At 42.6% G+C, this 16,306-nt stretch overlaps 1 protein-coding gene across 1 annotated transcript in view; it reads left to right on the top strand.

Moving 5' to 3' along the window:
- Positions 1-4,667: 4,667 nt before the first annotated feature.
- The window catches only part of CCDC191 (coiled-coil domain containing 191), a gene marked incomplete at both ends in the record, with an annotated part of 104,676 nt that continues 93,037 nt past the window's right edge, over positions 4,668-16,306 (top strand). The window contains 3 exons of the mRNA XM_079705261.1: positions 4,668-4,760; positions 7,458-7,496; positions 11,726-11,867. Of these exons, the coding sequence (XP_079561387.1) occupies positions 4,668-4,760; positions 7,458-7,496; positions 11,726-11,867 (274 nt within the window). The remainder of the gene's footprint in view (positions 4,761-7,457; positions 7,497-11,725; positions 11,868-16,306) is intronic.

Genomic DNA, 16,306 nt, shown 5'->3' on the forward strand with positions numbered 1-16,306 from the left:
CGGGTTTTCTCTAGTTGTGGCTCGTGGGGTTCAGAGCGCATGGGCATCCCCCAGGCTCTCTCATTGAGGCGTGCGAGCTCAGTAGTTGTGGTACACAGTCTTGTGGGATCTTAGTTCCCTGACTAGGGATCGAGCCCGCGTCCCCTGCATTGTAAGGTGGATTCTTTACCACTGGACCACCAGGGAAGTCCCTCATACTCCTTATTGATTTATCAAATAATACACATAACCTTCTGGTTTCAAGTGATAAAAATCTTTTAAACTAACAGAGCTTGGAAGCCATTTGTAGCAAAGTTAAAGAATGTATTTTGCAATCTAAGTAAGTTCTAGAGAACTGAAGCGGGGGAAGCACGAAAGTAAGAAATTCACTTCAAAGTTAATGAATCAACCCTATTATTCTGACTATTAGAATCGACAAATATGGAACAATAGGTTTTTGAAACATAAATAAGAACTAATGAAAATTTAATGGACCAAGATTACTAATACTGCAACAACTTAGCGCTTACTACCCTCACACACATCTGAGAATGGAAGAAACTGCATTGTCCTGCGTGTTTTCAGAAAGGCTTAGAGAGAATTTGCTGGTTCCTCCTCTTACTCCAAAAGTTCTGTCTCATCTGAGCTGCCTAAGTTTTGTAAAGAGTTTAAATGTACACACGAGTTGTATTTTTTAAATTAAATCCATATAAAAGTAGGAAGAGCCTTCATAGGATAAAACTAGCATGTTTGAAAAATGAAGTTTAGGATTCTAGAATGCTACCAATTTTTATTATTATCTCTCCCCATCAAACCCTCCTTTCATTTTCCCAGTTTATTAATAAATAACATAAAAGATTGACAATCAAAGCTGCTGACAAGCATGAGATAATGTGCTTTTCCATGTCGAGTTAACTGAATTCCAGGTAAAAACAACAAACCGCAGTGCTTTAGTAAACTTCTGTTTAACATCCCAGGTAATGTATGATTGCCATCAGACTTTAGAAATGCTGAAAATAGTTAAGTCTGACCATTACTACCAGAGATGCCAAACTGAGAGCTCCTCATGGACTTCATCATCCCCTCTGCCGTTCCACAATAACAAATCTGAGGCTAAGCAAGATTAATCAGACTTAGTCTAGAACCCAGGTCTCTGCCAAGAGGCCTGAGCTTTTGATTACATCTTTGAAGTGAGAGTAATACAATGTCTGTATATGCATATCTCCTCTTCCCACTCTTTCCTCAATGGAAGAAATAGCTTCCTTCATTCTTAACCCAAGGTCTGTCATTACAGGTCCGTCGTAGTTCTAGAGGACCTCAGCCACCATGCTCTTAGACGCAGAGATGGGTCCTCCTGTGATACAATGCACAAAAGTTTAATCGCCATAACTTTAAGGATGAAATTGAAAATCCTTAGCTTAGTGTACTGACTCCACTGGGTCAGCTGGAGAGAAATACCCACTTGGTTCTCTCCACAGTTTGGGACTCTGATGCTATGTACTCACATTCTGCTGTTTGGGGTTTCTTAAGAGTCCTACCCTAATCACAGTAAATGGACACAGCATCAAAGGAAAAAGTATTAGCAAGGAAAAGTAGACAAATGTGTCTAAAGAAAAGTATCGTAATAGATAAACTGTTACTGGTGATTCTGTGTATTGTGAGGACGAATGCAAATATTAAAAAATCTGAGGAAAGCATCAGAGAATGTACTTTAGCTGGAAATCAACATTTAAAAAATAACATGCAACTTTGTCCAGCTTTGAACCCAGCTTTCCTTTCCTCATTACTGATCAATTTGTGGTTAGTGTTTTTATAATTGCACCTTTTTTCTAGGGGCTTGAACACAAAAAGTTTTTACTATGGAGTAATGTAAATATAATATATACACACATACACATATTCATGTACATATTTTTAAAACATGCTTTTGGAGTGATATAATCTATTAATCCAAGCAAAGTTCTCAAGAAACAAACTAACGGTCTCCAAAATATTAACTGGTTTTTATTTGGCTTCATATCATTACCCTGTTCCCTTTCACTTGTGAGTCTCTTCTAAGGTTTCTGGGGTTGTGCTTTTCTCAATATACAAACATCCACATTTTCACTTCCTGGTAAAGTCTTAAAAAACCATTAAAAGAGCCATTTGGAAATAATGGTTAATGGAAAAACTCTTAATCACTTTAAGGACAAGTAGATCTATGCTTTTACAAGGGCTAACCAAGATTCCCTGCACTTGTGGCAGCATTGTACGTATCTTAATAACTCCATTGCCACATATTTCTCCCCTCCTTCCATTCCCTTAGGAAAAAAGGGATTTTTTAATGTTTCTTAATGGATTCTCTACAGACTGTCATGGAAAGATGACCACAATACACTGAGGGAAAAGAGCAGGCTTAGGTGAACATATTTTTTGCAAAAGAAAAATTGCATATATATATTTATAAATACACACACAAACACACACTGTACACTGTATATGCATGCAAAAAAAGTCTGAAGGACTTCTAAACAATATGGTGCACTGAGCTAAGAAAGACATATAGAAATGATGGACTCTAAAATTCTAGAAACTAGTAACGGAAGATGAGGAGGAAAGTATTCAGAGGTACTATTCTAAAATTCTTACACTATTTGGGAGGAGGAGAGAGATCATGAATAATGTTAAACTTTAAGTGTGTGTGTTAAAAATTTTTAAGTAAGCATTAAAAGATTACTGAAAATGGATAAGTCCCAAACCCGCTGGGGAGGGGCAGGGAAGGATCAAGAAAAATTGGTTAATACTTAAGGGAAAAAAAGAGGAAAAGAGACCAAAAAGCACATCAAAAATAGAAAATACAAAATAAGATAGCAGGAGTAAGTCCAAATATTTCAGTAACCACAATAAAAGTTAAATTAGTTTCACCTATTTAAAGAAATAACAACAGTAGCAACATTTATTGGGTGTTTACTATGTATCAGGTCCTGTTATTCACATGTTAACTCCACTATTATGTACTGTCATGTCAATCTAAGGCAGATTCTATTATTGCAGGCATTTTACAGATGAGGAAACTGAGGCTAAAAAAGTGACCATTTACGAAGTGGCAGAGCCACTTAAATCATAGAAGTCTGCCTTTAGAGGCTGTACTCTAATAGGCTGGTAGTCTATTAGAAGTCCCACCTTGTCCATAAACACATGCAATGTTTACATATTAACTGTAATGTTATGATATAATGTTACAGTCATATTTTCCATTTTTCTATACTGTTATTACTGTTCTTGTCTTCCTTCATCTCCCTTCTCTGCCTCTATCCATCCTCCAACCTCTACAACCTTTCTATGCACACAAACATTTAAATATACTTGTATGGGAAACGGTGTTTTTTAATTTAAAAAATGCAAATATACTATACTATAAGCACTTCTCTGAAATTTGCTTTTCGCCCAGGAATACACAACGGATATTTTTCCTGAAGAAGAGACGCAGAATTTAACTTACCCTTTAAAATAACTACTTCATGATATTGCATAGCTTGGATGTAACACAACTTAATCTACCATCACCCTTCTGATGAACACTCAAGTTACAGAACAGGTCCTGTGATTGCTGCAGTAGTCTTGAGGGCACAGCTTCCCTGATTTTTTTTTGACAAACCTCAAGTCTATTTCAGTTTACGTTTCCTGGCAGAGTTCTCTACATACATTGATTTTTTAATGGGTACCACACTCTAATGATTTAGGTACTATAGCTCCCATTTTACAGATGAGTAAATCGAGGGTCCGAGAGTTATTAAACAAGTTGCGTAAGGTCATACAACTACAAAGTAGCAGGGTCTAAATCTCTACCCTGCCTTATGAACCTACATATCCCAGCATGGACTGTCCCTGGGAACACCTAGGCTCAGTCAGTAACGATGGATTTAGCTTCACTCCATGGGCCGTCTCCAGGGGCCCCAGACCTCGCGAAGCGCTTAGATCAGGTATTCGAGATCTGTCCAACCCTCCCAAGCATCCTGGGGAGTCTGGAAAAAACTTGCGCACGGAAACTTGACCTTTAAGCAGAGCCCGGTCGAAAGGAGACACTTCTCTCTGAGATGCGGTGAGGCTCACACGATTTGGGAGAATCTGGATTTACAGAAGCCAGGATCCACCAGGAGACCCAGAAAAATGAAAGAGACATGGCGCGAGTACAATCACAGTTACCGCAACACAACCAGGAAGCGTCTAGACGCGACGCGACTCTCTCGCAGCAGCCTCCCCTTACGCGTAGCAGCTCCCACACTAACAGGGAAAGGGAGCACTTACCTGCAAACCTCCCAACTTTTTGGGGCTTGAGACCCCTTAAGCTCCTCACCGTTAGCTACCACGTGTCCAGCTTTCAGAATTCTCGGCTCCCTGAACCACCGCCTCCGATGCAGAGCCAATCAGGGAGCATTGCGTCATCACCGGGCGCCAGGAAAAGGCAAAGGTTAATTGAAAATGAGCTTTGGCGTTGGCAAGGCCGAGGGACTGCTACCATCGCCATGGGTAACTGAGCATACACGTTCCGCCTGCGCAAAGCCTCCTGGGAGTGGTGGTTCGACGGCGCCCCACACCTGCAGCCTTTGTGGGCAGAGGAACTACAACTCCCAGAGAGACCCGGAAGCAGCCTAGGCAAAGGAGCGGTTGTTTCAGCTTTGGCCGAAGTCCGGCCCTGAGCCTGGAAAATGCTTCTGGCGCCCCAGGAAAGGACCTCCTCAAGGAAGAGGTCGGGGCTGAATGGATGGAAACAGTTTACAAGGAAGCCGAGTCCCACCAAGGTGATCCATTCCTATCGGGAGCTCTTGGGGAGGCGAGGGGAGGGGAGGGGAGGCGGGGACCGGCCCTAAGGCCAGCCGCAGCCCCACCTGCGCTTCCTCCCTCTTGCCCCAGGGGTATCATTACCTGGTCCGCTCCTGCCATGACCCACTGAGAGCCAGCACTGCGCTAAGTGAAGGGGGCCTAGGAACTTTGGGGCTTGGTTACCTTACGGCTTTGATGGGCAGCGTCGTGGAAGAACTGTTTCCATCTAACGCTTTTCTCAAAAACCGGGGAGTCTTGATAGTGCCCATCCCGGTGAAGAGAATTCGAGAGCTATCCCTGCTCCCTCCCCACCACTCCTGGTTTTAGGGAGGTTCCCACACGGTTTCATTTCTTTTTCTTTTCTTTCTTTCTTTCTTCTTCTCCTTTTTTTTTAATGTTTTGCAAATCATAGGAAACTTCTTTATTGGAGGGGTAAGATCTTTACCTTAAGTCCTCGGCCTCATATTCCTCCCCTTCTAATTTTACATAAAGTATCTAAAATGAACTCAGAAATGCAAGTAGATATTGACTATATCAATACTTGATTCACTTGAAAATCTAAATTCTAGAAACAATCAAAAAATAGATCCTCTTTATATTTGCCACCTTCTTTGATTCATTAGCATCCAAAGACATGGAAAACTGATAACCCCACTGTAAACTTGAAATGTGTAAATGACATGTGAAAAGTCACAGTCACACGGAGTGTGCTTTACACAGACTACTTTTTTTTTAATTAATTAATTTCTTTATTTTTGGCTGCGTTGGGTCTTCGTTGCTGCGCGCGGGCTTTTCTCTAGTGGCGAAAGGGGGCTACTCTTCGTTGCAGTGCGCGGGCTTCTCATTGCAGTGGCTTCTCTTGTTGCGGAGCATGGGCTATAGGCGCTTGGGCTTCAGTAGTTGTGGCTCGCGGACTCTAGAGTGCAGGCTCAGTAGTTGTGGTGCATGGGCTTAGCTGCTCTGCGGCATGTGGGATCTTCCCGGAGAACGGCTCGAACCCGTGTCCCCTGCACTGGCAGGCGGATTCTCAACCACTGCACCACCAGGGAAGCCCCACAGACTACTTTTTTTTTTTTTTTTTTTGCTGTACGCGGGCCTCTCACTGCTGTGGCCTCTCCCGTTGCGGAGCACAGGCTCCGGACACACAGGCTCCGGACACACAGGCTCCGCGGCCATGGCTCGCGGGCCCAGCCGCTCCGCGGCATGTGGGATCTTCCGGGATCGGGGCACGAACCCGTGTCCCCTGCATCGGCAGGCGGACTCTCAACCACTGCGCCACCAGGGAAGCCCCAGACTACTTTTTTTAACAGTCACAAAAAATGAATGCCTTAAATGTAAATGGGAGTACCAAATGGAGGGCTTCTCAGCTTACAGCTGTTTTCACCCTTAAGTTACACCTCCTTAAAAAATATTCTGTAGACATGTGGCATTTCTGAGGCCCCTAGGCAATTGTGCTTGCAGGTTATTCTAAATATACCAGCTAAATAATGCACTGGACGTATTCTACTTGGTGAATATCTTGCGTCAGATGCTGGAGTGTGCAGACTGGAGCATTAGAGAGACTTGGAAACGGAGTCTGCTCCTGTTGTACCAGTTCCATAATAGATTGGATCCAAAGTAGGTTATGGGTATAAACTTGATGATGAAAGGTAAAAGCTGGGGACAGTTTTGGGGACCCCAAAAGGAAAGTTTTTGCTGCTAGTGCTCATTGTTACTGCCTAGAGGATAGAAAGGTAAAAACACAGGATCTCCTTGAGGTTCAATTGTGTTTGAATAGGATCAGCTGTTTCTTTGTTGCAGCGACAAAATTATTCAACAGTACAGCTGCATTAATTAGTTATCTGTAAGGTGCTTTGAAGGGGAAGTGCTATATAAGTGAAGGATAGTATTATACCTTTCCCTCCTGTATGTGTCAGCATGCTCGTTTAGATATTCCCTTATTTATTTAAAAACCCACCTGAATTATTAGCAAAGCAAATACCTCTATTTGTTAAGTTGCTATTAGAGGGAATTCTGCAAACTTCTGAGAGTTAACAGAGAGTGAAGAAAGCAGGTGTCCTACTGGTCTGATTTCTAATTTCAGATTAATATCTGACTGACCTGGGTAGAAATTTATGCGATTTCTGCCTTATTTTTGCTCTGTAAAACAGTGGAAGACTGGTTATCCCTCAGTCTACCCCCCATTTCTTATTGGACCAAACAATATCCCTGCTCTAGGTAAATACAAGTTACTCGTGAAAAGAGGGGTCTGGGGAGAGGCGCACACCTTTCTCCAAGCAGATTTGCTTCCATGACACTTGAATAACCCGACTAATTAATCAGTGCTTATTTGGGTTTTTATAAGGAATATTATATGTAGCATTCCTCTATCTTGGCTCTTAACCCTGGGGAGCTTTAAAAAAATACATGGGCCCTACCCCAGACCAATTGAATCAGAATCTGGAGATGGGCCTAGGTAAGAGATAAAGCAGTCAGAAGTTGTTCCAGAGAAGGCTTCGTGTTTTCTTCATCCTACCAGCATTCTGTATTTTTTTGTTGCTGAACTTTCTAATGCAGTGCTTTGGGGAATGACTAAAGGACGCTTGTCCCCATGCTTCAACCAGAAAGACAAATTAAAATGGCAAAGTTGATAGATACATTGCTGGGTACTAATATTCTGTATATATTATCTACAGTCTGTGTTTGACCCTGACAATGTGGAACACTGGATTAAGGTAAGGATATTTCATAATTAAGATAGAAAGAGAATTAAGAGTCACACATAATCAGATGGAATAGGAATACTAATAGGTCTCCATCTTGCATATATTTTGCTGTTTTCATTCCCATGTGCCTATATATGTTGCCTTAGTTTTGTATTGTAGTACATTTTCATGATTTTGTGGCTTCTAGTAAAAGCATGAATGACAAGATAACAGGTAGACATCCTTTCAAATGCCATGAGGATCATCTGAAGAGGATTAAAGGAGGAGGGGAGGAGAAGCCTTAGGAGAGGACATTGTGGCTTTCCCCAGATAATTGGAAAGAACGTACTGTAGTTACATTGACCTGTGGGACCAATACAATAGGTAAAAGCTATGCATGTATCACAAGTAAGAATCTTCTAGTAACTAAAGCAATCCAAAAATGAAGTGGGCATTCTTATAAACAGATGGATTTTCTATCACTAGAGGTATTCAAGTGGCTTCTAAATGGTCACTTAATGTTAGGACTAATGAGGAATATGTTTGAGCATTTAGTGGGGGTGGCGGATGGTGGTGGATTGGGTTAGATAACCTCTGAGGTCTCTTCCAGGCCTGAGATGTATATTTTTGAGTCCAAGTACCATTTAAGTTGAAAGTACCATTAAACCACTACCAGTGCGTGCCTCCGAGTGTCATTTTGGCAAGTTGCCATACTCATTTGTGCACCACATGTTTCAAAATCATGCAGTATTTTCCTGGGAAAATATCCTTCTGCCTATTAGTATTTTTTTTTTTTTTTTTTTGGCGGTACGCGGGCCTCTCACAGTTGTGGCCTCTCCCGTTGCGGAGCACAGGCTCCAGACACGCAGGCTCAGCGGCCATGGCTCATGGGCCCAGCCGCTCCGCGGCATGTGGGATCCTCCCAGGCCGGGACACGAACCCGTGTCCCCTGCATCGGCAGGTGGACTCTCAACCACTGCGCCACCAGGGAAGCCCCCTGCCTGGTACTATTTTGAAGAGCTATTACTTATCTAAATTGACAGGCATTATGAGCACCAGGCCAGGTGGAACCTAGGCCAGATATAATCACTATTAACCATTTTTTCATCCAGCCAGTATTTATTAAGTTCCTTCCCAGTACTAGCCCACTATGTTGGGCACTGGAAGTAACACAGTGCACGGGGCAGGTACAGTTTCTGCCTTCCCAGAGTTTATAGTCCAGTGGGGGGCTAAACAACTTATTTTAAATTGTTGGGAGAATTAAGGATGCAGTGGAAGCTCATGGCGTGGGGCGCTCATATAAATGGGGCCAGGGAAGCTTCCTGGCTCCTGCAGAAGGCCTGACTTAGAAGACAATAAAATGGGTCCACCGTCATGGAGGCTAGCCTCTAGGAAGCACACTTCTCAGTCTCCATCAGGCTCAGCTTGCGTGTCAGTGTTGAAAGTCAGAATGCCAAGCCTTTGCAGGGCTTAATTGTACATTTAGTCACCGTCTCCCCCAGAGGGGAAGATTTAGGTAAAATAGAAGGATAAAATTCTGCTGTGACTTGTCTGCACCATTTTCCTCTTTCATGCCGTTGTCAGCCAGCTTGAGTTGGTTAGATTTTATCATTCCTCTAAAACTTCTGCAGTAGCTCTTTCTCCATTATACCCTCAAATCTCCCGTCTTGAAAAAAATCAAGAAGTTCTCATTTCACCATGCAGTCCATTCTGATTGCCATACTATTTCTTTTTCTTTTCCAGTATCTTTGGATGTATAGCCTGGACTCCTTGCCTTTGTGTTTTTATTATCCTCTTGTGTCCAAAATTATTTTCCTTCAGTTTCTACTTCTTACCACTCCACAGAAAGTTGTCATAAATGACTTCCTGAGTAAATCCAGTGATCCGTTCTCAAACTTTTTAAGGTCTGTTTGATACAGTTATCACTTTTTAATTCTAGTTATCACTTTTTTATTCTAGAAATTCTCTCCTCCATTACCTTTTCGTGACACTGTTTCCTCTTTTCTTTTCTTTTTTTTTTTTTTTTTTTGTGGTACGCGGGCCTCTCACTGTTGTGGCCTGTCCCATTGCGGAGCACAGGCTCCAGACGCACAGGCTCAGTGGCCACGGCTCACAGGCCCAGCTGCTCTGCAGCATGTGGGATCTTCCCAAACCGGGGCACGAACCCGTGTCCCCTGCATTGGCAGGTGGACTGTCAACCACTGCGCCACCAGGGAAGCCCCCCTCTTGCTTCTCTTAATACCTCTCTGTTCACTCCTCTGTCTTCTTGTCTGATTTTGTTCCCTAATATATCCCAACTCTGGGTGTACCCTAAACTGTTACAACTTCTAGAACTAAGATTTCCAAATCCACTGAGTGGACCACTCACTCAAAATGGAAGAGGGGGACATATATGGAAAGATAATGTGGGAAACAGATCTCTCCAGAGTGACTTCATAAAGAATAAATGATACTTTCTTGACTCTAACCCTGATTAGATCATTTTTCTTCTGATTCATATGTTTTCCCATATGTTCTATTTTCTACATCTTTTTCAAGTTATCCTTGCCTTTTCAACTTTATTCCTCTGCTTCTAATTCAAACTTAGTATACAAAACCCTTGAGAGTTTAAAAGGTAAAGCCCATGGCAGGTTTTGACAGTTGTACTACCAGTCTTTCCACAAAGGGCACGAGGAAAAATCATTTTCAAAATAGGTCAGACAACAACATAAACTATGGGAAAGTGTGGCTTTTTTGAATAACTCTTTAACATAGTCATTCTTTAACAAACATTGATGGGGCATCTGTTATGTACCAAGCACTGTTTTAGGTGCTAGGGGTTTCACGCATGAAAAAGACAAAAATCCCTGCTTATGTTCAAGTTAGGGGAGACGATAAGTGATAAGATATGTTATAAGGTCATAAGTGCTACAGAGAAAGTCAGAACTGCCGAGGGAAACTGGGAGAGCCAGGAGGGGGGTGTTTACAATTCTTTAAGGGGTAGTCAGAGCGGGCCTTGCTACGAAGGTGACATTTCAGTAAAGGCTTGAGGAGGGGAGGGAAACAGTAGTACGGCCTTCTGGAGGAGAGCAGTCAGAGGGGAAGAAAGCACAGAGGCTGAGGTGAGAATGCGCTTGGCATGTTTAAGGAGGAATGAACAAGGAAGTCAGAGTGGCTGAGGTAGAGTGAGCAGTGGCAGGAGCGGCAAGCGGGCTCACAAAGGGCCTGATGTTGGAGGACCACGGAGCACATCATGAGGACTTCGACTTTTGTTCTGAGGGAGCTAGGGAACCATTGAAGGGTTTTGAGTATAGTTAATAGGAGACGGCTTTCATTTTAAAAGGGTTTCTCTGGCTGCTGTGGTGGGAGACTATTCCAGAAAATGTGTCAGGAGACGGTGGTGCCTTGGACCAGGGTGATAGCACTGGAGGTAACAAGAAGGGGTCAGCTTCTGGATATATTTTGAAATTAGAGTCAACAGATTTCCTGACAGATTATGTCTGGGATAACAGAGAGTGGATTCAAGAAGGCCTCCAAGATTTTCGTCCTGATGAACTGAAAGAATAGTCACTACCTGAGTTGGAAGGCTGGGAACACAACAGGCATGGAGGAAAAACCGGCTTGTGGTGTGAGGGGGGGAAGTCGGGAGTTAATTGTAAAATACACTTTTTATACCATGCAGGTAAACCAAAATGCCAAGAGTTTGTCCACCTCTGCTAATCCCTTCCCCGTTGCTGTGAATTTGGCCATACTTTTACTAGATTCCCACTGTTGAGTTAAAATATTCCTGATTACTGCAGTTCAATGACTCTGTTTATCCCACTTTTTTTGAACTTACAGTTTGCCTAATATATGATGGGAAGTTCCTTTCAGAGGTAATTGAGGAAGTGTAGCTACCTGCCTCTGGTTCATATTCATATGCAAGTCCTAGTGGCATGGAAACTAATAAAATATTATATATTTTTTAAAATAAAATGTCCAGGTGTCAGGATCCCGTTACTAATGCTCTAAACAAAAGTTATCTAAAGCTTAAATTACCTTTTGTTCAAATATAAACATTGTGAACACCTGTTAAAACTTGGTAAAATACTGTAATTAATCGCATATTTAATGAATGAAATTATTTAGGGTGGATGTTTAAACCTCAGAATTCCTTTAAAAATGGAAAAATGAAAGTATCTTGGTAGTTGGTAGAAGATCAGATTCTTAAATAGGAGAGAAATTCTCTAACCCTGAAGGAAGCTGTCATCTTAGTGGATTTTTTCTTTTTTCTTTTAAAGAGAGTGGAGAAAACTTCAGAATTTGCAGTTTCAAAAGCATTTTCTGCTGGAAATTCAGATTTATCCAGAAGGCTTTGGGGCCAAATTGTAGATTTGGAAACACCTGAGCAAATAGAGGATCATGATGAAGTCTATGCAGAAGGTAAGAGAATACATTTTTTGCTGCGATGTTAACAATTCTTTGGAGTACAACTTACTAAAGAGTAACCCATAGTGTATTTCAAAGTATGAAATGAGAGCTTTTCTTTCTCTTGTTCTTAATTTTTGTTTGTTTCTACTTCCCTGAAGCTAATTTACTTTAACTCCAATATTACAAGTCAGTTTACATTTAAGGCTTATTTTGTCTCTTGAAGTAGAACCACATCCAGAGGCAGTTTTGACATAACACAGTTATCTAGTAAGTGTAAGATATTAATCCTGTGGCACGGAGGGCAGCTTGTTAACTTGATCTACTATCATACAGGTAATCTGACCACTAGTTTATAAATCAACTTTGTTCTTTATGAAGAGAGTCTAAAGCTGACCTCACCTCCCTGCCTCCCCAAAACATTTATTCCTCTGGAATTCAGTATTTTAGTTACTGATGCCCTGAGGAACTCCACTGTTTAGGGGTGAAGAGATCAGGAGGGACCAGCAAAGAAGACTGGAAAGGAGAGGCCCCTGAGGTAGGAGGAAAGCCAGGGTGCCATGTCCTAGAAGCCAATTTCCATTTGGATCATTTATGTCTCCAGTTTTTCAGATTATTTCTTCATTTATTCAACATATATATTAAATTGTTACTCTGTGCCAGGTACTATTTTAGGCATTGGAAGAGCAGGTTATGAACAACAGATGAAGTCCTTGCTTTCATGGAGTATACATTTCTAGAGTGGGAATAAATAAAACGAAAAATAAATGGTCAAGTAGTGATAAGTCATCCGAGTTTGGACCTGAATAACAAGAAAGGGCCAGGTGAGCTGTGATGGAGGAAGAGCATCCCAGGCAGTGGGAAAGGTGACATCAAGAATTAAAGTACAGGGCTTCCCTGGTGGCGCAGTGGTTGAGAGTCCGCCTGCCGATGCAGGGGACACGGGTTCGTGCCCCAGTCTGGGAAGATCCCACATGCCGCGGAGTGGCTGGGCCCGTGAGCCATGGCCACTGAGCCTGCGTGTCTGGAGCCTGTGCTCCGCAATGGGAGAGGCCACAACGGGGAGATGCCCGCGTACTGCAAAAAAAAAAAGAATTAAAGTACAGAGAGACCTTCAAGATGGCGGAGGAGTAAGACGTGGAGATCACCTTCCTCCCCACAAATATATCAGAAATGCATCCTACAGAACGCTTATTGAACACTGGCAGAAGACCTCAGACTTCCCAAAAGGCAAGAAACTCCCCATGTACCTGGGTAGGGCAAAAGAAAAAAGAAAAAACAGAGACAAAAGAATAGGGATGGGACCTGCATCTCTGGGAGGGAGCTGTGAAGGAGAAAAAGTTCCCACACACTAGGAAGCCCCTTCACTGGCAGAGACGGGGGGTGGCGGGGGGAAGCTTCGGAGCCACAGAGGAGAGTGCAGCAGCAGGGGTGCAGAAGGCAAAGCAGAGAGATTCCCACACAGAAGATCAGTGTTGACCAGCACTCACCAGCCTGAGAGGCTTGTCTGCTCACCCACCGGGACGGGTGGGGACTGGGAGCTGAGGCTTGGGCTTCGGAGGTCAGATCCCAGGGAGAGGACTGGGGTTGGCTGCGTGAGCACAGCCTGAAGGGGGCTAGTGTGCCACAGCTAGCCGGGAGGGAGTCCGGGAAAAAGTCTGGAACTGCCTAAGAGACAAGAGACCATTGTTTTGGGGTACGTGAGGAGAGGGGATTCAGAGCACTGCCTAAACGAGCTCCAGAGATGGGTGTGAGCCGCGGCTACCAGCGCAGACCCCAGAGACGGGCATGAAATGCTAAGGCTGCTGCTGCAGCCCCCAAGAAGCTTGTGTGCAAGCACAGGTCGCTATCTACACCTCCTCTCCTGGGAGCCTGTGCAGCCCACCAATGCCAGGGTCCTGAGATCCAGGGACAACTTCCCCAGGAGAACACACGGCACACCTCAGGCTGTTGCAACATCACGCTACCCTCTGCCACGGCAGGCTCACCCTGCATTCTGAACCTCTCCCTCCCCCAAGCCTGAGTAAGCCAGAGCACCCTAATCAACTGCTACTTTAACCCTGTCCTGTCTGAGCGGGGAACATATGCCCTCGGCGACCTACACGCAGAGGTGCAGCAAAATCCAAAGCTGAACCCCAGGAGCTGTGCGAACAAAGAAGAGAAAGGGAAATTTCTCCCAGCAGCCTCAGGAGCAGCAGATTAAATCTCCACAATCAACTTGATGTACCCTGCATCTCTAGAATACCTGAATAGAACAAATCATCCCAAAATTGAGGCGGTGGACTTCGGCAGCAACTGTAGACTTGGGGTTTGCTTTCTGCATCTAATTTGCTTTTCATTTAATGTTTATCGTAGTTTAGTATTTAGAGTTTATTATCATTGTTAGATTTGTTTTATTGATTTGGTTGCTCTCTTCCTTTTTTCTTTTACTATATATATATATTTTTTCTTTTTCTCTTTTTGTGAGTGTGTATGTGTATGCCTCTTTCTGTGATTTTGTCTTTATAGCTTTGCTTTTACCATTTGTCCTAGATTTCTCTCTGTTTTGTTTGTTTGTTTTTAGTATAATTTTTAGCACTGGTTCTCATTGCTGGCTTTGTGTTTTCGTTTGGTTGCTCTCTCCTTTCTTTCTTTTTTTTTCTTTTTTTCTTTAAAAATTTTTTTATTTCTAATAATTTTTAAATTATTTTTTATTTTAACAACTTTATTTTATTTTATTTTTTCTTTCTTCCCTTCTTTTTTTCTACTTTTTCTTCTGAGCCATGTGTCTGACAGGGTCTTGGTGCTCCAGCCGGATGTCAGGCTTGTGCCTCTGAGGTGGGAGAGCCGAGTTCAGGACATTGGTCACCAGAGACCTCCCGGCTCCACGTAATATCAAACAGTGAAAGCTCTCTCAGAAATCTCCAACTCAGCACTAACACCCAGCTCCACTCAATGACCAGCAAGCTACAGTGCTGGCCACCCTATGCCAAACAAGTAGCAAGACAGGAACACAACCCCACCCATTAGCAGAGAGGCTGCCTAAAATCATAATAAGGTCACAGACACCCCAAAACACATCACTGGATGCGGTCCTGCCCACCAGAAAGACAAGATCCAGCCTCATCCACCAGAACACAGACACCAGTCCTCTCCACCAGGAAGCCTACACAACCCACTGAACCAACCTTAGCCACTGGGGGCAGACACCAAAAACAACGGGAACTACAAACCTGCAGCCTGCTAAAAGGAGACCCCAGACACAGAAAGTTAAGCAAAATGAGAAGACAGAGAAACACACAGCAGATGAAGGAGCAAGGCAAAAACCCACCAGACCAAACAGATGAACAGGAAATAGGCAGTCTACCTGAAAAAGAATTCAGAGTAATGATAGGAAAGATGATCCAAAATCTTGGAAATAGAATGGGAAAAACACAAGAAATGTTTAACAAGGACCTACAAGAACTAAAGAGCAAACAAACAACAATGAACAACACAATAAATGAAATTAAAAATTCTCTAGAAGAAATCAATAGCAGAATAACTGAGAAAGAAGAACAGATAAGTGACCTGGAAGATGAAATAGTGGAAATAACTACCACAGAGGAGAATAAAGAAAAAAAAATGTAAAGAACTGAAGACAGTCTCAGACACCTCTGGGACAGCATTAAATGCACCAACATTCTAATTATAGGGGTCCCAAAAAAGAGGAGAAAAAGAAAGGGACTGAGAAAATATTTGAAGAGATTATAGTTCAAAACTTCCCTAATATGGGAATGGAAATAGTCAATCAAGTCCAGGAAGAGCAGAGAGTCCCATACAGGACAAATCCAAGGAGAAACACTCCAAGACACATATTAATCAAGCTATGAAAAATTAAATACAAAGAAAAAATATTAAAAGCAGCAAGAGACAAACAACAAATAACATACAAGGGAATACCCATAAGGTTAACAGCAGATCTTTCAGCAGAAACTCTGCAAGCCAGAAGGGAGTAGCAGGACATATTTAAAGTGATAAAAGGGAAAAACCTACAACCAAGATTACTCTACCCAGCAAGGATCTCATTCATATTTGACGAAGAAATTAAAACCTTTACAGACAAGCAAAAGCTAAGAGAATTCAGCACCACCAAACCAGCTTTACAACAAATGCTAAAGGAACTTCTCTAGGCAGGAAACATAAGAGAAGTAAAACACCTACAATAACAAACCCAAAACATTAAGAAAATGGTAATTGGAACATACATATCGATAACTACCTTAAATGTAAATGGATTAAATGCTCCCACCAAAAGACATAGACTGGCTGAATGGATACAAAAACAAGACCCATATATATGCTGTCTACAACAGACCCACTTCAGCCCTAGGGACACAAACAGACTGAAAGTGAGGGGATGGAAAAAGATATTCCAGGCAAATGGAAATCAAAAGAAGGCTAGAGTAGCAATTCTCATATCAGACAAAATAGAC

This window comes from Hyperoodon ampullatus, assembly GCF_949752795.1.
Source record: "Hyperoodon ampullatus genome assembly, chromosome: 5".
NCBI classification, from domain to species: domain Eukaryota; kingdom Metazoa; phylum Chordata; class Mammalia; order Artiodactyla; family Ziphiidae; genus Hyperoodon; species Hyperoodon ampullatus.